General features: G+C 39.0%; 1 protein-coding gene across 4 annotated transcripts in view; it reads right to left on the reverse strand.

Annotated features, from left to right (window-relative positions):
* Nucleotides 1-24992, reverse strand: part of BMP2K (BMP2 inducible kinase) — a 205377-nt gene that overhangs the window by 78850 nt on the left and 101535 nt on the right. For all 4 annotated transcript variants that reach the window (XM_075861433.1, XM_075861448.1, XM_075861440.1 and 1 more), the window contains 3 exons: nucleotides 18617-18759; nucleotides 8081-8202; nucleotides 2689-2770 (listed from right to left, as the gene is read on the reverse strand). In XM_075861433.1, coding sequence (XP_075717548.1) covers nucleotides 2689-2770; nucleotides 8081-8202; nucleotides 18617-18759 — 347 coding nt within the window. The remainder of the gene's footprint in view (nucleotides 1-2688; nucleotides 2771-8080; nucleotides 8203-18616; nucleotides 18760-24992) is intronic.

A 24992-nucleotide genomic window follows, 5' to 3' on the forward strand; every position in this document is an offset into this window, starting at 1 on the left:
TTATGATTTTTGTACATTGAACTTAATAACTGTTTAAACAGAGTTCCTCTCTTCTACTATGAAATGCACTGAAGTGGTGGGAGAGGCTCCAACTTTTTATTCTCTAGCTTTTCTGTCCCTGGGGCCGGATCCTCTCTCACTGGTGCGGTCACGGATTCTGGAAAATCAAATTATCGGTGAGTAATTATTTTCACACACATGTGCCTCGCTAAATATGGTTTGGCTGATTTTTTACTACTTATGAGTAAGGTACAATAATGTCTAGTTTTTATCCCTGAATGGGTATGACACTATTTTCCTGTATTACCTGGTACCTCTCACTTGAGACACTCTGCTGGCTATCTCTATTCCCATGATATACTTGGGTTTAGAGAGATAGTGGTTTACATTTTCAAGCCACTTCCACTTAGTAGCCACTTGTTTTACTTGGTATATCACTAGATCTTACATAACAAGCATGTTATTATGTAGGAACCAATGCCCAACCTTCTAGGTGTGTTTTTTTTTTATAGAGTCCTTTGTGCTTTTAATGTTTTGTTATCATGCTATTTTATACATTTTGGTAGTTTGATACTAAGATAGTATCTAACTCTTCTCTTGTGTTTTTGATATTCATATGCAGACGGGTAGATGATCAGTTATTTCTGGGGGGCTAAATATATGCAGTGCCCAGCCCCAATTCACGAATGCTTTTGGTAGTATTTTTGATTACAATACCAGAAAATGTGTGCCCCCTTGCCCACTTGTGTGTATTGTAAAGTGTTCATATTTAGCTGTTCAGTTAAATATACTGTTGATTTTCATGGTTGTATTAAACAGATTTAGTAAAGATAATTACTCAAATCGGATAAAAAGCATTGATCATAATCATTTAGAATACAATGAATCGTGAATTTGAACAATATAATAATAATAATATAAAGAGAAGCTCCAGTTTGGCATTACTCTGCATAAACAGCAATTCCTCATATAATGTCCCTTTACAAGAAGTGATCTGTTTGTAACCTGCAGAGTTGTGTACCACGCTTGCTCGGTCAGCAAAAAGTGGGGCCATTTATGGAAGCCTGTTTTTTTCCAATGCCCTGAGGACACAGGTTGGCATAATCAGCTAATGGGTTTTTACTTTATCTGTGGCTGCAATGCATTGAGAGAATATGGGAAAGCCTTTGTTTCGCTGATGGGTCTTGTAGGTTACTCCCCATTTGCTTTCACTATAGAAAAAAAACACAAACCTGACCAGAACTGGGTCGAAAGACTTTAAAATTCTCTTATGTACATAGCTAGATTTGACGGAGACGACTAATCGATAGTAGCATATTTTTTATGTTAAACCATTTTACTGTGGCCTTTCGATTTGTGGGATTCTCTATAAGTCAGTTTTAAATTATTTCCTATGAATATTTTCCAGATACATTAGTACAGTATTCTTATTCATTGCTACCGTAGAGTCCAATTGCATAAAAGCACTTTAAAGTTCTTTACTATCAAGATAGGAATGCTTCCCCTTCACATGAAACCATCTCATCTTTAAGTATATTGTACAGTGGCAGCACAGTACTATAGACCTAAATAAATCTGTATGGTTCAATAACAGTCAGAAGCTATAGAAAAAAAAAAAGAAAAAGAGACCAAACTGGTTTATTACTTTGTATGCCTTCTCCAAGTGCTATACAGACAGGATAATATTTTCTATTTCGACCAATTCTGACCACTGCGTAGCAAACGGCACTTGAGAAAAATAATTCAATACGGACTTTCAAAGTCAGAGGTCCCCAACCATTTGTAGGTTACGAGCCACTTTCAAGTACAACATGGGATATTATGCTTCGCAGAATATTAGAAGATATTTATCATATTATATGGCCTTTACCCTAGTGTTAAGTCGTATTGACATGGTTTTCCCTGGTGCCACTAGTGCACAATAGTATCTGGACCTGCAAACAGCTAGGAAGCCTCATGCAGGTGACCTGGGAACCACTTCTGGATTCTTAAAAACTACACCCTACCTCCATTTTTTAGTAGATCAACATAATTTATAATCAGTTCATTTCACCTTTAAGGCAGGAGAATCTAAAATAAACAATAAGGGAGGAAGAAGGCAAACAGGTCTACATATGTGGAAAATTCCAGTTTCATAACTTACATTGTTAACACTTTATAGTAAATCATTGCAATGTGATGCAATGTAAAAGCAATGGAGTACATTTATCAGTGTTAATTCATTATGAAATGCACCAGAAAAGTGGCATAATGTGGATATGAATAATGGTACCAGTGATGTGCGCAATATTTAACGCGGTTCTATTACATGCAGGACAGATTTGAAAAAAGGATGCATAAAGGGGATGAGGTGAAACAATGGTTGTGCTAAATTTATTGCAACACAAATAAGTTTTCAGAAATAAGGTGACACAAGTGCTTGAATTCTCCAGTAATGGAAATGGAAGTACTGACTGTATTTGGAGAATTATATTTTGCTTGTTGGATAATTTGATGTTTAATGTCAAGTATTCAGTGAGGTCTCTTACAAGATGACATAAAAATTTGCAAAACAACAAACTAATAGTTAAAAGCTGAAAAAAAAAAAGACTGAAAATGACATGTCAAGGTAAAAAAGGCATTACTTGGTGGAGGACTTGTCATTGCAACAAACGGTCCTCATCTATATTAATATGATCTATATCTTACCCATATATCAGCCTTTGTAGAAATTGGCTTTCCCCCATAAAGATTGATCATTTCAGGCGCTCTGTATGAAAGAGTGGTATATCTGGAAGACATTTAAAATAAAACTGCATTATTGAAATAAAATCACTGTATTACTCATTGAATACCCTTCTAGGTTCCCAGGGCTAACTGCAGAGGGTTCCCCCAATCTCTGATCGCGTCACCAGGTTTCCAGTCACGCAATTGAAGAGGGGAGTCCCCTTTGGTCATGTAAACAAAACGTAGCTATTGTAGAATATTCTGCAACTTTGTTTCGCTTCCTCATCATTTTCAAGATTTGTGCTTGCTGTCAATAAAGGAAACATTTTTCCAGCGACTTTCTTACGCACACAATTTCCACCTGTGCAACTGGTTTTGTTTTGTCATGTTTTGCTTGGTACTATGCTTAAGGTCACCACATCAACCACATTATAGTCTATGTCTACGATAAACCGCTTGTTTCCTTTTACAAAAAACCTAAGAAAGAATTTGAAACTGAAAACATTATTTTTTTATATCAAGGGACTAAGACCAAGAGCTAATGTATCTCACAGCTGATCATTTGCGACAATTGTATCCATTTTAGGCAATCATCTTGGATCTAAAGCACAAGCTCTCATGTTCTGATAGCTTGCTGAAATGCAGGTAAATGTACAAGAAAAACCCTTTCAAGCATCAAGTTTATGACCATATATAAAAACAAAGCTGCAAAATAATAATAATATATTACCCAGGTCCTGCAAAAAATTTTTTGAATAATCCACGTGAAAATCAAGCTCTGAGGCAGCAGATGTATGTATTACAGCGCTGGCCTCAGTCTTCTCTTCATTCAGTGCCAGATACAATGTGCTCTTCATGCAATGCCAGCTGCAATATATGTACCCACCCACTATACAGTTCTAACCACTTGGGGCCATTACTGTTTATACGGTTTAGAAATTATGCAAAAGTTGGACATCATAGTACTTTCTCTGTGTTTGTAAATTACATGTGGGCACACGTGGCTGCACTCTATATCGGGGGATATTACTTGACTATACGTAAAAGGCTTATGGCTGTACTTGTGGGCACATGCGGCTGCACTCGATATGGTCGATATTTGGCTGGCAATTTATAAGCGGCATGTGGTTGGCTTTGTATTTGGCATATTTGTGGTGATCAAAAGGATATGGGGGCAGGTAGATATTGTTGTATGAGGTACTGTGGCTGTACGATTTGCATTCTGTAACTGGAAATCTTAGGGGCAGCAAAAGAACCCCGAAAGGCATGACACAAAGCTTTGCCTCAGTGTGCTGCAAGATTGCATTTAGCCATTTTCATAGCTATTATTTACTTAATGGAGAGTGACGGTACATGCAAAACCCGTCTGCTGCAAATGGGGGTACAAGGGACTTTGAATGGAATGTGTGGCCTTTAGATTGTGCCATCTGAGGAACCAATAATGTGGTGTGTTGACCACCACTGATATAGATAATGTCATGGAAATTAAAATTAAAAAAAAACAAAAACATTTTTTTCGTAAATTATGACAAAAATACTTGATCTAAATATGTTGTTGGTGACAATATATTACATTAAAGCAGAAAAACAAAATAATTATCTTGTAAATGAATAAATACAAAAGCATACAAAAATGTTCCAGCTAACAGACCTCTACAAAACATTTGAGTAATGAACATTCATCAACATTACGTGACATGCTGAAGACATGCTGACAAAGACATAGATGTCTGGCAAGGTTTAAAGAAAAGAAATGTGTTTTCAATTTTCTGACAACTGCCCACGAGAATCATCGAGAGGCCAGGCACAAACATTTGCTGATAAGTCTACAGGTCACCGTTAAAGAAAGAAAGAAAAGAAAAATAAGAGCAAAAGATGGGAGAAGCAGAAGTCACATATGGCTTGTCACGTTGGCCTCTAATTGTCTGCAAATATGGTGTGAATGTGAGGATAATGCCATCATACACAGAATAAAAATAAGTTATATACATATATGGATCCACATGTTCTGTAGGCTGTTACAAATCTATAAAAACATACTAAGAAACTGTGTGCATAAAGAAAAGTAATCACCAGCATGCTTTTTACTGAAACAAGAAGATCTAAATATGTTCCTGGAAAACAGCATTGAATTCCCATTTTTACATGTGTTTTTCATGTTGTGTTTTCCAACACTGAACTCAATAGGAAAACAGTAGAACTAAAAATCACCATAAAATGCCATGGCTATATGTCATTATGCCATCTGAGGAAAAGTCCTTTTCTATAGTGATCTATGTTCAATTCACTCGAGCTGCGGGTCGTCCGGTTCTTGCAGCCGTAATGCAGACTTCTAAAATGCGGCTGCATTACGGCCGTCAAAATGAAGCCTTACCGTTATAATTAATAACCAGGGGAATTATTTGACTACAATGTGGGACCAGAAAGGATTCATAAGTTGTTTTTTTCCCACCTTGTGAGACAAATTCGGCTACTTTTGACCATTGGGGTTTGTTTTATATTTCTCTGGAACAGACCGCCAGGTCTGAGAAAGGGGAGACTAACCAAGCAAATTGCTCCCGAATTCTGGCTCAAATAATTGAGGCAAAAAAACTGGGAAATAGGCCGTGCCCACATTTATTATTAAAATCATACTCCACTATTTTCAAGTGTGTCCAAAAAAAGGGGTGTGGCTAAGTAGTCTCTAGCCAGTGGCGGTAAAATGTGGCAGATTTTTATAAAAGCTGCACTGTTCTTTTAGCACAAAATACTGATGTAAAGCACGCCAGCCACGAGGTGGCATAAAAAAGAGAAAGATGTCTAACATGTCTTTCAAAATGCGGCAAACACATCATACAGCGTAGACCACTGTGATAAATTTGGTGCAGTTTCTGCCTGCCTGTTCCCATTGACTGCACAACGGTCCAGCGTTGGCTCTATCTTGTTTAGTGGTATACCATGCAACTGCGATTCATTTCTTCAGAAAAGAAAGAATTATTACCTCAAATAAATGCAGTTTTGCTAGTAAAGTTTGAGATGTGGTTTAAATGTCCATAATGAGATATTTAAGAACGGATATTAATCTACCCAGACATTATACATATGTATGATAATCGCAATAAAACAGTTACTTAACACGATGTTCCTTTATTTGTGCCTCTGGCAGTTTTGATGACTAATAATGCCTAAAAAAATGAGGAACTGTAATAAAACATGTTTCCAAGCTTTTCCCTGTGATTCTGTTTCATGCTACCAGCCTGGAGAGCACTGAACAATTTATTTATTATTATTATTAGCTTTAGTTATATAGCACCAACATATTATAAAGAACTGCAGAAAAACTTAAAAAAATTACAACAAAACACCTACAGAGGCATGATCGATGAGGAGAAGATGACCCTGATCAAGTCCATAAAATCTAAGAAGTGGCGAAACAGTAGAGGCGATGACTTGGTAGGGCTAATGAGGGTGGGTAAAGCTGCAAAGCCACACACCAGCATATTGACCTGCTTTTACATTGCCTCATAGAGGTACCACTGGAGTTTTGCGAGATAACTAGAGCTATACACTAGGGCCCCAAAATCTTGCGAGACTTCGTCGATTCCTCTAGAAGACCTTTTTAGGTTTAGGAATAACCCAGTGGCGGTAAAACCTAAATCCTATCAGGATGTTATCCATAGAGTAGAAACTTTATACATGTATAGTCTTCGGGTACGTTTACACAATTTGATAACGTGTACGAAATGGAGACTCGCCTCCTCGACTATTCGCTACTGGTCTTGAAAAAAGTGAACAACATGTGGCAAGTGATATTGATACTGGAATAATATTGGAATCGTAGTCACATGGTACAGAGGCACTAAAGTCTAGTAAGGTGGTTTACTTGCCATAGAAAGTGGTTGCCTACAAGTATTTACATGTTAAGTTGATCATAAGCTAAAATCAAAATTGGTAGAATTGTACGCATTATCGAAGCTTTTAAAAACACCTTTAACCCCTTAATGATCGCCCATATGCCTTTTCACGGCTGTTATTAAGGGTACTTATGCCACAGCACCGCCTTCTCATGGCGCTGTGTCATAAGCCTGACACGGGTGTATCGTGCCATGTAGAGCGGGTGTTGGGCTGTCTAAAGCCGGGTTTAACCCCTTAGATGCCCCGGTCAACAGCAACCGCAGCATCTAAGCTATTTCAGAGGGAGGGGGCTCCCTTTCTCACCCTATCGGCACCCCATTAATGCGACTATGGGGTGCCGATGGTTTCAATTGCAGCAGGGGGCCTAACAAAGGCCCCCAAGGTCTCCCTTCAATGTATGCCTGTCAGAGGCAGGGCCTAATAGAATGCCGGTCAGATTTACACTGACAGGCATAATACACTGCAATACAAAAGTATTGAAGTGTATTTCAAAAGTGATCAAATGATCGCATAGTACAGTCCCATAATGGGACTAAAACAAAAACAAAAAAAAAGCAATAAATAGTTTAATAAAAAGCTACTAATAAATGAAAAATCCGAAGTAAAAAAAAATGAAAAACCCACTTTTTCCCCTTACAAAATGCAGTATTTATGAAAAAGCTACACATAATTGCTATTACGGTGTCCGTATCGACCCGAACTATAAAACTAATAGGTTATTTAATTCACACGGTGAACGATGTAAAAAATAAAATAAAAAACAATACCAGAATTGTTGTTCTCGGTTCATCCTGCCTTTTTAAAAAAAATGCAATAAAAATCAAAAAGTCGTATGTCCCCCACTACGGTGAAACCTGCAAGTCGTCCTGCAAAAAAATAAGCCCTCATGTAGCCTTGTTGGCAGAAAAATAAAAAAACAACTACTATAAAAAAAAGTTTTTTATTGTGCAAAAGTAGAACAAAAAAATATTTATACATAAAAAAAAAAGGTATTGCTGTAATCATAACGACCCGCAGAATAAAGTTATTATGTTATTTATACCACATGGTAAACGGTATCAATTTAAGGTGTAAAAAAATTAAAAAAATTAAAAAAAAGAGAGAAGTGTGACATTTTGGGGTTTTCCCATTATCCCCCCCCTGCCCCCAAAGAAATAGTTCATCGGAGTTAAATCGATAAATTATGTCACTAAAGGGTTAATGTCCACAAAATCAATTTAATGAATACAAGAGTTGAGAAGAGGCATAATCTGCACCAGGGCCCTCCGTCTACCATGTGTCATTTATAATACGGATGTCTTCTTATGTGGCAGGGACTGCCACCTCTGCACCACCTATATCTACACCTTGGAGTCAAGTAATGGAGTTTACAGAGGATTGACCATGGTGCAAACTTAGGACTAGATTTAATGTTGTGCACATAATAGATCAAATGAAGTACAAGCAATAACAGGAAAATGTCAACAACTTATTTACTTACTTTTTAATTTCCTCTTCTACAATGTTTACTCCATCTATTTGAGGGTTGAGAAATCTGTTTGTTGCGCTACCGAAGTCACACAGCACATAATTCCCATTGTCATTTAACAAAATGTTCTCAACCTTAAATGAAAAGGAAAAAAAATGGCTTATTTTATTCTGGATGGGTATGATAATTGGTTTGCAATGAAAAGGACATCCAGTGCATGTAATTATGTTTCTATGCATACAATACACAAGGAAACGGCAATTAAGATGTGCTGCTCTGCGGGGAATATTTCTTACATAGCAATATTAGGTTTAGAAAATAGACATTCACCCACAAATTACATTTTGAGGATCTATGCTCAGTCAAAAGAATAGAAGGGGTCAGGTTTTCAAGCAAGAACAGGTACATATAATTAAAAAAAAATAAAAAAAAACACTGTTGCAAAAGAATAGCCTGGAGAGAGTTATTAAACGATTTATAAGGCTTCAAGACTGCATTGACCGGCAGTTCAAGTCTTTATCTTCAATTCCAGAAGACCTGAAACAGTGGTGAAGCTTCCCAGGAGTGGTCATTATTCCAAGTGCAATATGATAACTGATCCAGGGAGGTACAAAACAACCTAGAAGATCATCTAAAGAGCTGCAGTCCTCTAGTTACAGCAAAGGTCAGTGGTTTTAATATCACACTAAAAGAAATAGACTTACATGGTTTATGTGACTTCTCCCAAGAGTTTACGGTATTAGACGTTAAAGCTATTCTTTGGATCACTGAACTGTGACCTTTCTGTTGTCTTCTCCAACGTTGATTACTTCACAGAACTTTCAGGGGCACATCGGAGATGACTTGGACCTGGAGACCCTGACTTTCCACCTCTGAACTGAGGTAGCTGAAAGCTGTTGATACCACTATTGATACGGTTTTCTACAAGTATCCTTTTCAATTTGATTTTGTTGTTCGGATTTATTTGTTCCTGACATTTGCATAAGGTTTGCTGAATCTGTTTACATTTTCCGCGAGTCTGTACCTAACTTTCTGTCTGCTGACAAGTCCTAGACAAGTAGGCTTTGCCCTTTCACATTTGTCGTCATTGCTCTGCTGATGATACTTTATTTTCTGCTGATTTAATGTCATGACTGTGTTTCTCCTTCCGTTGACTACTCAGAGTTTAAATGTTAAACCTCAGAGATTTTCCGTGAACCCTGCTTCCAGTCTGGTTATATGGTTCTATACATACCGGGGACACCGGAGACATGCCCCCAGGGATACTTTTTGTTAATGTTTGGTTATATTTTCACCTTACCTACACTTACCTTACAGTGCTGTCTGTACCATGCCATATTTTGACCTAGCTCATTTGATATCACTTTGCAATCACAAGTTGATCTTAGATGACACATGACACCATTACGAATGTGAGGGGGTGGAACTCGCCATCCAAGAGAGGGCAGATCCTGTACAACTTCTGTAAGATACAGACGCAAATATGCTTTCTACAAGAGACTCACTTTAAACACCATCACACTCCCAATCTTTCTCATACTGTTTTTCCGCTTTGGTTACATAGCACGTCCCACTCATCTGCCAACATGGGAGTCAGTATTGGGTTCCACAGGGATTTAGATTTCTCTTTACTGGATCAAAACGATAGATCCAGAGGGTAGATATTTATTTGTAAAGGGGAATGTCGATAAGCAACTATACACGTTACACCCCAAATACTTCCCAATACACTTGGTTAAAACAAACCCTTAATATGTTTAAGGAATTCAGAGAAGGCACAGTGATAATAACGGGTGACTTCAATGTCACTCTGAACCCTGCACTGCATTCGTCTTCTGGTAAATCTTCATTGTTTTACAGAACATTAGCCCGTATCAAAAAAACTCCTCCACAAAGCCTCCTTAATAGACGCTTGGCGCACTCTTAACCCCAGGAGCAGAGATTACACGCAATACTCAGCACCCCATAAATCGTACTAACGATTAGATTATATATTTCTCTCCCCCCACACTTTAAGACACGGTCTGGACTCCCCCATAGGTCCTATGGTACACTCCGACCACTCTCCGGTATTCCTCACTATTGATACCCTTTTGCAGATTCGTAAAGCTTTTAACTGGAGATTAAATGAAACTATTAGACCTCCCAGATGTTAAAGACAGGATTTGGAATAGATTGTGATAGTTCCTTGAGCTCAACTCCTCTGATGACATCTCATCTCATACATTATGGGAATAGCATAAAGCAGTGATATGGGGTGAACTAATAGCACTGGCTGCACATAGTAGGAAGGCGAGATCGGAGAAATCAAAAGATTTACTAGACAGGATTCACCTCCTTGAATCCCTGCATTAAAAAAAATAAATCACTAAATGATACTCATCTCACGCAATTATCTGCCTTAACCCCTTAAGGACGCAGGCTAGTTTTGGCCTTAAGGCTCAGAGCCCATTTTTCAAATCTGACATATTTCACTTTATGTGCTAATAACGTCGGAATGCACAAACCTACCCAAGCGATTCTGAGATTGTTTTCTTGTGACACATTGGGCTTCATGTTCGTGGTAAAATTTGGTCGATATATTCAGTGTTTATTGGTGAAAAATGGCAAAATTTAGAGAAAATTTTGAAAAAATTTCATTTTTCAGAATTTAAATGCATCTGCTTGTAAAACAGACGGTTATACCACCCAAAATAGTTACTAGTTCACATTTCCCATATGTCTACTTTAGATTGGCATCGTTTTTTGAACATTCTTTTATTTTTCTTGGACGTTACAAGGCTTAGAACATAAACAGCAATTTCTCATATTTTGAAGAAAATTTCAAAAGCCTTTTTTTTTATGGTACCTCTTGAGTTCTGAAGTGGCTTTGTGGGGCCTATGTATTAGAAACCCTGATAAAACACCCCATTTTAAAAACTAGACCCCTCAAAGTATTCAAAACAGCATTTAGAAAGTTTTTTAACCCTTCAGGCATTTCACAGGAATTAAAGCAAAGTGGAGATGAAATTTGCAAATTTCATTTTTCTTGCTGAATTTCAATTTTATTCATTTTTTTTTTCTGTAACACAGAAGGTTTTACCAGAGAAACACTACTAAATATGTATTGTCCAGATTCTGCAGTTTTTAGAAATGTCCCACATGTGGCCCTACTGTGCTCGTGGACTAAAACACAAGCCCTAGAAGCAAAGAAGCACCTAGTGCATTTTGAGTCCTCTTTTTTATTAGAATATATTTTAGGCAGCATGCCAGGTTTGAAGAGGTGTTGAAGAGCCAAAACAGTAGTAATCCCCCAATAGTGACCCCATTTTGGAAACTACACCCCTCAAGGAATTCATTTATGGTTGTTGTTAGCATTTTGACCGCACAGTTTTTTCACAGCACGTATTTGAATTGGGCTGTGAAATGAAAAAAATGTCATTTTTTCCAATAAAATGTCATTTGTGATCAAAATTTCTTATTTTCACAGGGAACAAAATACCCCATTTTGTTGCCCAATTTGTCCTTAGTGTGGCAATACCCCATTTGTGGTGATAAACTGCGGTTTGGGCCCATGGGAGGGCTCAGAAGGAAAGGAGCGCTATATGTTTGTTGGAGTCCAGATTTTGCTGGATTGGTTTTCGGGTGCCATATCGCATTTGCAGAGCCCCAGAGGTATCAAAGCAATGGAAACCCACCAAAACTGACCCCATTTTGGAAACTACACCCCTCAAGGAATTCATTTATGGGTAATGTGACCATTTAGACCCCATAGTTTCTTCACAGAACTTATTTGAACTGGGCTGGGAATTGAAAAAATATATATTTTTTCCAATAATATGTCATTTTAGCTCAAAAATTCTTATTTTCACAAGAAATAAAATACTCAATTTTGTTGCCCAATTTGTCCTGAGTGCGGCAATACCCCATTTGTGGTGATAAACTGCCGTTTGGGCCCATGGGAGGGCTCAGAAGGAAAGGACCACCATTTGGCCTACTGGGGATTTTCTAGTGCGAAGTCATGTATGCAGAAGCCCCTGAGGTACCAGTACAGCTGAAACCAGCAAGAAGTGACCCCGTTTTAAAAACTACACCCTTAAGGCATTCATCTAGAGGTGTAGTGAGCATTTTGACCGGAGACATACACCCCATAAACTGTAATGTGGGTTCTCCCGGGTATGGCAATACCCTACATGTGGCTGTTATCAGCTGCCTGGGCACACAGCAGGGCTCAGAGGGGAAAGACAAGGGGGGATAAGCTGTGCGGAGTGCATCAGGGTAAGTAAAATTGGGGTAAATTATAAACCAAGGGATGTATGATAAATTTTAAAACTCTTTCTTACAGAGCTCTGGTTATTCGGGACACGTGTCACATTGATATATTGTGTCCTCCCTTATCCCCCTCTTATAGCAGACTTTGCACCTCTTTTGACTTTTTCCCTTCTTGCCAGTTTGGGGAACTTCTCCTGGAAAGTGTTGCCGCCCTGGTACGATGCGTGTGGCTCCGCTTCCAGAAGTACTGGGTGCCCCCCCTTCTTGGTCTCTAAAGATTAGGTTCTTGATAATCACCTCTTGAAATTCCAGGAAAGTTCCTGTCTGGCCTGCACATCGATGTAGCACGTACGCATTGTACAAAGCCATCTGTATGATGTGCACGGCCAGCTTCTTATACCACACCGCATGGCGCTGTAGGGCTTCAGGATTTGATCTTACAAGTCCATCCCTCCCATGTACCTATTGTAGTCCAGGATGCAGTCTGGTTTGGGGGTGGCCTTTCCTTCATATATCCTAAACCTCTAGGTATACCCTGATGCACTCTCGCAGCTTATACATCTTCACGCCATACCTTGCCCTCTTACCCGGCAGGTACTCGCGGAATTGAACCCTCCCTTTAAAATGTACCAGGGACTCATCAATAGAAATACACTTCTTGGGGTGTATGCTTGGGAAAACTGGGCACTGGAACGGTCTAATAGGGGTCTCCGTTTATACAAACGGTCAAAACTGGGGTCATCTCGGGGTGGGCACGGCTCATTATCAGTATAATGTAAGAAGCGAAGTATTGCCTCATTCATTTATTTTTTTAGGTTACAGTTCAGTTCTGAAGTTGCTTTGAGGGGCCCATATAATAGAAACCCCTATCAAAACCCCATTTTAGAAACTGGACCCCTCAAAGTATTCACAACAGCATTTAGAAAGTTTATGAACACTTTAGGTGTTTCACAGAAATTTAGAGCAAAGTAGAGGTGAAATTTACATTTTTTTTTTTGGTCAGAAAATCCACTTTATACCATTTTTTTTATAACACAAAAGGATTTATCAGAGAAACGCAACTTAATACGTATTGCCCAGATTCTGCAGTTTTGAGAAATATCCCACATGTGGCCCTAGTGCGGTAATGGACTGAAGCACCGGCCTCCGAAGCAAAGGAGCACCTAGAGAATTTTGAGGCCTCTTTTTTATTAGGCACCATGTGCGGTTTGAAGAGGTCTTGTGGTGCCAAAACATTGGGAACCCCCCAAAAGTGACCCCAATTTAGAAACTAGACCCCTTGAGGAATCCATTGTAGTTTTCTTGAGGTGCATGCGGCTTTTTGATCAGTTTTTATTCTATCTTTAGGTGGCGTGGTGACTAAAAAACAGCAATTCTACTATTGTTTTTTTATTCTTTTTTTTTTTACAGCGTGCACCGTGCGCTATAAATGACATATTCACTTTATTCTGCGGGGCGATACGATTACGGCGATACCAGATGTTTATAGTTTTTATGTATTATGGCGTTTGCACAATAAAATACGTTTTGTAAACAATCATTCACTTTTTGTGTTACCTTATTCTGAGAGCCAGAACTTTTTTATTTTTCAATCAATAAAGTCGTGCGAGGACTTATTTTTTGCGTAACGAACTGTAGTTTCGATCAGTACCATTTTTCGGTGCATGCGACTTTTTGATCTCTTTTTATTCCATTTTTTGGGAGGTGAAGTGACCAAACAATTGTGATTCTGGGACGGTTTATTATTTTCTTTTACGGCGTTCACCGTGTGGGATAAATAACAAAATAATTTTGTAGTTCAGGCCGTTACGGACGCGGCGATACCAATTATGTATAGTTTATTTGTTTGTTTATATATTTTTATTAATAATAAATGACTGATAAGGGAAACAGGGGGATTTTTACTTTTATTACTTTTAAATCTTTTATTTTCTTATTTTCACACATTTTTTTTAACTTTTTTTTAACTTTATTACTTTGTCCCACTAGGGGACTTGAGGGCAGGAGGCCCTGATCTCTATTATAATACACTGCACTACATGCGTAGTGCAGTGTATTAGAACTGTCAGCTACTCACTGACAGCAAGCATAGTGGGTCCTGACGTTGTCAGGACCCACTAGGCTTCCGTCTATGGCATAGCCGGATGCCATTGTTTGGTGTCCGGTTGCCATAGTCACCATCGCCGGCCGCTGTCGCGTAGCAGGCCGGCGATGGCAGCTTAACCCCTAAAAAGCCGCGATCTCTATAGAACGCGGCTTTTAAGGGGTTAATCAGCGGGGACACAGCGATCGGTCTCCGCTGTAGGAGCTGTGACAGCTGCTGAACAAGACAGCAGCTGTCACAGCTCCTGTATTTGTCGGGAGGACGGCCGAAACGGCCGTTACTCCCGAGACGTACTATTACGTCATGAAGCGCTAACGATACAGCTGCCATGACGTAATAGTACGTCCAGGAGCGGGAAGGGGTTAAGAGAAGAACTCTAGGATTAAACTCTTACTCAGCCAAATTATATTTGTCCACCTCACAGAAATTCTTTGCTCATGGGGATAAACCGACAAAAATCATGATTAATAAATTGAGACAAAGGAAATATAAAACTAAAATTCAGACGATTGTAGATGGCGATGGGGAGGAGTCCTCCGAAACTGGCCGCATTGCTGTGGTCTTTCGATTGTACTATACGGATCTATATAATATTAACACACGGGATGATGCGGACATTACTGCTCAGAAAAACACGCCTCATTACTCTGTAGCCCTATTACCTTAGCAGAACTTAAATCTGCACTGAAAGCCTCACCCAGAGGGAAGGCGCTAGGTACGGATGGATTCCCCCTATATTACACTACCTTCTATGATATCCTTGCTCCACACATGCTCTCCTCCTTTAATCTAGCCCTAGAGGGAACCCCTTTCCTGCCTCAAACTCTCATAGCCCACATCTCCTTAATTCATAAAACCGGCAAGGATCCTGCTATCTGTGCCAACCACCGCCACATATCTTTGTTAAATCTAGATTTAAAATTATACGCGAAGATTCTGGCCCTCAGGATGCAATCCATTCTTTCATTTCTAATACACGCGGATCAAACTGGCTTCGTAACGGGTCGGGAGGGGAAAGACAATACCTATAAGGTTCTCACCAGATTATAAGTGTCCTATCTCCTACATAATCTGATCGGTGCTGTAACGTAGATAACAACTAACAACAGTGGTTTTTATTTTGAAAAACGATAATTTTTGAGCAAGTTATGAACAATTTTAAATTTGTGCTAATTAGTTTCTTAATGCCCAACTGGGCGTGTTTTAACTTCTGACCAAGTGGGCGTTCTAAAGAGAAGTGTATGACGCTGACCAATCAGCATCATACACTTCTCTTCATTCATGCCCAGCTTTTTCACTGCACAGCGTGATCTCGCGAGATCTTGTGGTGCTGTCACTTACTCCCACAGTAACTTTACCAAAGTGTCTTGAGAGTGAATAGACACCGCTTCCAGCCAGGACGCGATGTCTATTCACACTCCGGACACTTCGGTAAAGTTTCTGTGGGACTTTCTCACACAGCACACCCTGATCTTGCGAGATCACATTGCGCTGTGAGTACAGATGGACTGTACGGACATGTATGGAGAGAAGTGTATGACACTGATTGGTCAGCGTCAAACACTTCTCTTTACAACGCCCACTTGGTCAAAAGTTAAAACACGCCCAGTTGGGCATTAAGAAATGAATTAGAATAAATCTAAAATTGTTCATAACTTGGTTAAAAATAATAGTTTTTCAAAATAAAAAACACTGTTGTTATCTACATTACAGTGCCGATCAGATTATGTAGGAGACAGGGCACTTATAATCTGGTGACAGAGCCTCTAAGTATACCGGGAAGGGACTGCAACATTTTTTTATAATTAAGGGAATATAGCTGGTTTGGATTGGGCGGGATGTTAAAACCCAGAAATGTAATTGATTCGGTAGGCAAAACAAAGGGGAAATTCCATTCTCCCTCCTTTCTGTCTTGGATGGGCAGAACGAATATACTCAACTCTTTGATTTCTCCAAAAATAACATATCTACTCCAAACCTTGCCTATACATCTTCCTAGTAGTTTCTTTCACTTATATAGAAAACATTGTTCTGATTACATATGGAATGGTTCAAAACCTAGGATCTCATATAAAATTCTACAACTACCAGCTGACAGGGGACGGATTGGCTTTCCTTCCCTAAATAAATTCCACACAGCTGTTCACTTGAGTAGAATTGTTGACTGGATTAGACAACCCTCTCACAAACATTGCGTACTAATGGAGGAATACTTGGCTCAAAGACCTTTGCGACAATTGCTTTTGTCAGATTCCAAGGTTGGGACCTACCTCCCTACTTTTCACCTCATCATGCAGTCAACTCTAAAAATATGGGGAGATAATACGATTAGATCTTTATGTTCTTCCTTCCCTTCCCCCTTAGCTCGTGTAAAGGACTGTTTATCAACAATGGATCCAGGTTACCAGACATTACCCTTACCGGTTAGGCATAGCACCCAGTCACCAAACGATCTCCTGGATCGAGATAGTTGCCTCCCATCTATTAATGTTCTGAGAGACACCTTTAATTGCCCTATGCTAAACTCTCTCCAACATGCATACATCCTCAAGCACATTAGAGGCTTCCTAGCCCCCACGGGTACATACGGGCAATTGTCCTGGTTTGAAGAACTGTGTTCACAGACACAGACACCTAAGAAACTTTTATCAAAGATCTGCAAACAGTTAGCACTATACAGAGCCACAGACATCCTATAATATATTGCGGACTGGGAGAAAGATCTGAATAAAAAATCCTTCCTGGCTGAGGTTGACCAGATGATGAGGGCACCCAGATCCACATCATGATGCATTAAAATAAGGGAGAAGGCCTACATAGTGATCTCAAGATGGTACCTGACCCCTGTTAGGTTAAAACGAATGTATGGTACCACATCTGATACTTGTTGGAGGTGTGGCAGGGAGATAGGCACCTTTCTACATATTTGGTGGGATTGCCCTGACCTGGTCTTGTTTTGGCAACAGATCTTTGCTCACATCAATAACATTTGTGGGGTGAAGATTACGGCCTCTCCTTAAGTAGCCCTTCATGCAGTCTTCCCGGCCGACATCCCTAAAAGCCCGCTGAAGTTAATTCGGATTTTACTGGCGGCCGCACGTCTATTAATTCCTCTTCACTGGAAATCCACGGATTCCCCTTCTATACAACATTGGCTAAGTAAGGTAGACCAAATTGCCAGGTTAGAGGAATTATCCCACTGGGAGCTCAGGACTCATCTTTCCTATGTCCAGATCTGGAAGTGTTGGCGAGATAGCAGGCCTCGGATTTAGGGCGTAACGGGTTCTTGCATTTAATTGACCTATCCCTAGCATTGCTCTGGTTCCGTCTGCCTTTCTGACATAATGGTGATCTATGACCACTGTCTGTGATTGTTATGTATTGTACTATGCTTTATATGTATTGCTTGGTACTTATGACTATGCATTGTATTTACGATTTAATTTGATACCTTTCCCTGTCTCCATCCTTTGTTTCCCCCCCTCCTCCCATTCCTTCTTTCCGTTTCTCTACGTTCAGAGAATTTACCTGCTTGTCGTTCTCCTCAGATAAATGTTCTTACATACAATGTAGCGAATATGTCTATTCATATGTGATTCTTATGCCTCACTATGTAAGGTCTTACAGGCTCTTTTCTAATCTTTATATCTGAGACTGTTATATATATATATATAGTACCTCAATTTTGTTATTCGAGCTCTGCATGTATATATACGGTGCTCTATATAAATGCACTTTGTTTTCCTAATTGCTGTTCTTTTCCATGAAAATTTTATAAAAAGATATAAAAAAAAAAAAAGAAATAGACTTCGCAAAAATGGGCTTTGCAGACTCACTCTTGGATGCCTGGCTATAGGAAATTTACTGTACACTTTTGGTGATTCCATAAGCGAACAAAAAAAATATTAGGCCTCTTCAACCTCATGTTTGTAAGCTATGTCAGAAAGGTAGGATATGCGTTTACTCGTGTACTGGCTAAAAAAAATGCACACACATTACACAAAACTATATAAAATATCCAAGAGTTGGTTATGTCTGCTTTAAAGTTTTTCATTGATCATCATGAAGTGAACACTCTTAAATCATATTGTCGGTGAATTCTATTACATGTATGGTTGACATATTAAAGATTGTGTCATAAATACGTTATCAGCTGGGCAAGAGAATAGATTAAAAGATAAGCAAATTATAACCTTTAGATCCCGATGGACTATTGGAGTTTTGCACTGATGAAGTCTGGCCACAGCTTCACAAGTGTCGCAGAATATCCTTAGGACCTCCGCTTCAGTAAATCCTGACTGCAGCCTCTGATTCATTTGGTTCACAACTTGTCCAGCTGGTATAAAAAAATTAATTAAAAAAAAAGACTTAATACACTACTACTAATGTTTTTTTTTAAAGTAAATTTTAAGACCTTAGGAGAAAAAATAAAGATATATACAATATACAGTATTTTGAAGATGTACAAAGATTACAATAGATACATTGAAGCACACGAGCTCAATTAGAAAATGAATCACAGTATATCTACATGTACAATAACATATGCATAAAAAAAGCAAAAAAACAATGAGAACGTTAAACAACAAAAGAAAAAAAAACACATCGCTTTTTAATGTAGTGGTGTGCATTTCCCCCTCCCCCTCCGCCTCTCAGAGGTAGCAAGACGAAGGGACAGGAAATAGTAAGACCATACAAATCAGAGAAGCAATACAGTCTATTAGTAGAACTCAAGGATGGATTAGAATGAGCATGAGACACTGCGGACCGTTAACAAGAGGACTATATTAAGATCATTAGCTATTAGTGGCTAGCATGTGGATTGACTATCCAGGGTTACCACACCTTGATCAATTTGTGCTGGCAGCCTCTCACCTCATATGTCAGCTTGTATAGGAATAGAGTAGAATTAACCAGGGTGATCCACGCTTGTAGCGTAGGAACCTTAGGATATTTCCAGTTGAGAAGAATAGTTTTTTTTTGGCATAAAACAGGCTCAGCATCATAAGGAACTGGAGGCTATTGGGTGTACAAGCTCCGCAACCAGCAGAAGCAGGCAAACCTTGGGATCCAGTAGGCTCAGGAGGCCAACCTGCAGTTCTAAATATTCCAAAACTTCCGTCCAAAAACCTTGAATGACCGGACACTTCCAAAACAGATGTATAAAAGAGGCATTGTTCCCCAAGCATTGAGAACAGGTGGGTTTGGCTAATTTAACAGAAGTATAGTAGATATGGTGAAAGAATTTCACCTGAATAAAGCGGTCCCTAGCTGAAATCAATGGACCAGTCACAGAGTCTAATAATTATTCATGATCATCAGTGGAGAGTGAGAAGAGAGTCCGAGACCACCTATCCAAAGATACGTCAAGCCTATTAGAAGAGACTTATCAATTATTTATATAACAGCGACATGGGTTTCAGCAGTGTGTACTGCAATATCCAATCCTCAACGGGAGTTATACTTAATCTCATATTATAACCAGCAAATTGTGTCCAAAGAGCATGTCGTAATTTAAAGTATCACGCAAACTGGGAAGAACTTGGTATTTTGATCTAATTTGTGTAAAGTTGGCTATCTTATCATTCACCACCACATCAGCCAATTTCGGAATCCCTAAAACTGCCCATTCGCCGGTATCTGTTGTACATGTGGCAGAAGTGCAATATGATATTTTAGAGACGGGTCCGGCACACGAAAGGTTTAAAATTCAATGCTGCTTTATTGGTATCAAAATATAAAAGAAATAAATTAAATCCCGGGAACAGAACGGCTACGCGTTTCGAACCTCTCGGTTCTTAGTTACAGCTACTCTACTAATGTGTACTGTCTGATTTATAGATCATGTGTTAAAAAGGCATGTGACCATGAGGGAAAGTTTAACCCCTTCGTGATCATGAAACAGGTGGTGAGTATATAATGTTATTAGTCGTATATCACTTACGTTAAAAGTTAATCAAGTAGTTACTGACATACGTAGAAATTATTAAATACAAGAGAATCTGGCACAGATAGAGGGAACATTATATATTTGTGGCATCAGTGTTATGCAGGGTAACGATATATCTGTATCTACGTGCAAGTTAGAGTATGAATGCAAATTTAATTAATTTAGTGGCAGCATACTGCATCTAAACATGCCCCTAATGATATTTGGGACAAAAGAATGATGACTAATTCAATAAATATACATAAGATTCCCCAAGGGATATAATTACAGAACGGATATGGTGTCCATTTTAAGGATTCACATTGCTTCCTTATTCAGCAAAACTATCCTCCAATCCCCTCCTCTTCTAGGTTTTAGTACCTTCTCTATCGGAATGACTCTAAAAGGACATTACATTCCCATTGTGTGCTTCTAGAAAATGTTTAGAACCTCCAGAGACATACGTTTTTTCGGATAATATATATCCGTCAGATGTTCTCCAATGCGTCTTTTCAAGGGTCTCGTTGGGCAACCTATGTATTGTAATCTACATGTATCGCATTGTATAATATAAACAACGTATATGTCTTGTTACAATTAATGAACGTTTTTATAGTATTTTGTTGATCATTAGCATAAGACTGGAAAGAGTTAGTGTTACACACAAATGGGCAAAGGCCACAACGTGGTCCTGCACATTTGTGTGAACCATGTATAGTGAGCCAACCTGAATCCCTCTTGACACTCCGACTTTGGAAGTCACTTGGGGAAATTAATTTTCCAATGGACATAGAATTCCTAGATACGGACCCACATCCTGTATCGAGAATTTTCCGTAAGGATTCATCCCCATACAGGAGAGGTAAATACTTTCTGACAAGATCAACTACCTGTTTATAATATGCATTAAAATCTGTTGAAAACACAATTTGGTTGTATTTCGATTTGTTTTTGATTTTGGCAGGATACTAGTATTCTTGTCTACTTCTGTCGTAGGTAATTAATTTTGCCCGAGTCAAGTTTGTATTTGAATATCCACTCGCTCGTAATCTTGCATCAATGGTAGTGCATTCTCGTAAGTAGTCATCATTGCTTGTGCATATTCGTTTCGCTCTAATATATTCCCCTATGGGGAGATTCTTTATTACATGTTTGGGGTGAGAACTTGTAGTGTGTAATATTGAATTGCCCGAAATGGGTTTACGATACAGGCTGAAGGTGATGATGCCTTTAGGAACATCTCCTGTCAGACGTAGATACAGAATTGGAATCAAGTGTGGAACGTTAGTGGAGGTAAAGGTTACATTATCAGGATTATTGTTAATACATCTGACAAACTGTGGTATAAGCGCTACAGGACCTTGCCAAATGACGATGATTTTGTCAAAGTAGAGCCCATACCAGAGGTTGTCAGACATAAAAAGGTTAGAAAAAGTGTATATGTATTTCTCCTCCCATCATGCTACGTAGATGTTCGCTAGTGATGGGGAAAATCTGGCTCCCATAGAACAACCTACACACTGTAAAAAAAATTGAGAATTCAATGAACAATAATTGTGTTTTAGTAGGAAGTCCGTTGTCATAAAGATGTATTGCTTCATTTGGTCTATATAGGCAGTGTAATTACACAGATGGTATTCCAAAGCTGTTAAGGCATTCTCGTGTAGAATTGAGGTATATAGTGCCGTGAGGTCACGTCAGCCACGTATAATTTTCCTGCTACGAGATTCGGTCCATTATCTTTAGAACAGCTGTACTGTCCTTCATATAACTAGGCGTCCTCTTGGCAAGTGGCTGTAGTTTCCTATCTAGCCAGGCTCCCAAACGTTCCATAAGCGATCCAATACCAGATACTATGGGCCTCAGTAGTGGGGGGGAAACGATCCTTGAGTTTTAGGTAGAGCATGAAAAAAATCGGTACGATTAGAAATTCCTTATTCATATATTCAACTTCTTTTGGACTCAAAATGCCCATGGATTGACCTTCTTCAAGGAGTTTAGTAGGTTGACTTTTGAAAATATTGGTGGGATCACTAGTTAATTTGCGATATGTTAAACTGTTGCCCAACAGTCAGGATTTCTTTTTCATATAGTGTGGCATCCAGAACTACTACTGATCCTCCCTTGTCCGAGTCCCGAGCCACAATACTTTCATTGTTTCGTAGCGGTTTCAGAGCCTTTTCTTCCCTTTTAGTTAAATTAACTGGAATATTTGAATTCGTATTGTGCAATTCTGATAAAGCTTTTTCCACTTAATGTTGGACGTCATCCATAGCTGTAGATCTAGAGTTCACTGTATAGAAGGAAGGATTAGGGATTCTGGTTGGTCTGTGATCTCCTTGTGTATATATACACTGTAGTATCGTCCTGACAAAGTGATTGTATTGTCATAATCGTTAATTGTTCTTTAAAATTAAACTTAGTAAATTCATTTTGTGGGCTAGTGGATCGGTGTTCCTCTAAGATGGTTTCATTCATGATTGAATCTGAATCCTCAAAATTCATGAAGTGTTTCTTTACGGTCACTAATCTGACAAATCTATTCACATCCCATAACGCGTTATAAAGAAATTTACTATAACTAGACCGATACATAGATGGATGGCTAAATTGGATAGGGAGATGATAGATAGATAGATTTTTCAAAAAGGAATCCATCTATATACAGTGAAGGAAATAAGTATTTGATCCCTTGCTGATTTTGTAAGTTTGCCCACTGTCAAAGACATGAACAGTCTAGAATTTTTAGGATAGGTTAATTTTACCAGTGAGAGATGGATTATATTTAAAAAAAAACAGAAAATCACATTGTCAAAATTATATATATTTATTTGCATTGTGCACAGAGAAATAAGTATTTGATCCCCTACCAACCATTAAGAGTTCAGCCTCCTCCAGACCAGCTACACGCTCCAAATCAACTTGGTGCCTGCATTAAAGACAGCTGTCTTAAATGGTCACCAGTATAAAAGACTCCTGTCCACAGACTCAATTAATCAGTCTGACTCTAACCTCTACAACATGGGCAAGGCCAAAGAGCTTTCTAAGGATGTCAGGGACAAGATCATAGACCTGCACAAGGCTGGAATGGGCTACAAAACCATAAGTAAGACGCTGGGTGAGAAGGAGACAACTGTTGGTGCAATAGTAAGAAAATGGAAGACATACAAAATGACTGTCAATCGACATCGATCTGGGGCTCCATGCAAAATCTCACCTCGTGGGGTATCCTTGATCATGAGGAAGGTGAGAGCTGAGCTGAAAACTACACGCGGGGAACTTGTTAATGATCTCAAGGCAGCTGGGACCACAGTCACCAAGAAAACCATTGGTAACACATTATGCCGTAATGGATTAAAATCCTGCAGTGCCCGCCAGGTCCCCCTGCTCAAGAAGGCACATGTACAGGCCCGTTTGAAGTTTGCAAATGAACATCTGGATGATTCTGAGAGTGATTGGGAGAAGGTGCTGTGGTCAGATGAGACTAAAATTTAGCTCTTTGGCATTAACTCAACTCGCCGTGTTTGGAGGAAGAGAAATGCTGCCTATGACCCAAAGAACACCGTCCCCACTGTCAAGCATGGAGGTGGAAACATTATGTTTTGGGGGTGTTTCTCTGCTAAGGGCACAGGACTACTTCACCGAATCAATGGGAGAATGGATGGAGCCATGTACCGTCAAATCCTGAGTGACAACCTCCTTCCCTCCACCAGGACATTAAAAATGGCTCGTGGCTGGGTCTGCCAGCACGACAATGACCCGAAACATACAGCCAAGGCAACAAAGGAGTGGCTCAAAAAGAAGCACATTAAGGTCATGGAGTGGCCTAGCCAGTCTCCAGACCTTAATCCCATCGAAAACTTATGGAGGGAGCTGAAGATCCGAGTTGCCAAGCGACAGCCTCGAAATCTTAATGATTTACAGATGATCTGCAAAGAGGAGTGGGCCAAAATTCCATCTAACATGTGTGCAAACCTCATCATCAACTACAAAAAACGTCTGACTGCTGTGCTTGCCAAAAAGGGTTTTGCCACCAAGTATTAAGTCTTGTTTGCCAAAGGGATCAAATACTTATTTCTCTGTGCACAATGCAAATAAATATATATAATTTTGACAATGTGTTTTTTTTATAATATAATCTAACTCTCACTGGTAAAATTAACCTATCCTAAAAATTCTAGACTGTTCATGTCTTTGACAGTGGGCAAACTTACAAAATCAGCAAGGGATCAAATATTTATTTCCTTCACTGTATCTAAGAACAATATTGCTCCATTTGTTACATCTAATTAGCAAAACAAACTTCACTGTATGCAATAAAAAATTGTTATTCATCATTCTTCATTTTGCTTCTTTACAAACACTTGCAATAACTCTATAAATGGGCCTTCAGTTGCAATATGAAAATAAATCTCTGAGGTATACGGACAATGGTGAGAAATAAAAATATACGGTAGTTGTTTATATCTTAAGAAATTACATTTCCTACTGTTAATAAAGTGGATCAATCCCCATTTTCATCATTATGAATAGGTCCTCTAATCAACATTTGTTCGTTGTGGCTTTGGATTAAATCACCTATACCAGGGAACTATATACAGTGTGGGTAGAAATCTCCAGCCTGGTTTGACATGTAATGC

The sequence above is a fragment of the Rhinoderma darwinii genome, chromosome 1 (assembly GCF_050947455.1).
Source record: "Rhinoderma darwinii isolate aRhiDar2 chromosome 1, aRhiDar2.hap1, whole genome shotgun sequence".
Lineage (NCBI taxonomy): Eukaryota > Metazoa > Chordata > Amphibia > Anura > Rhinodermatidae > Rhinoderma > Rhinoderma darwinii.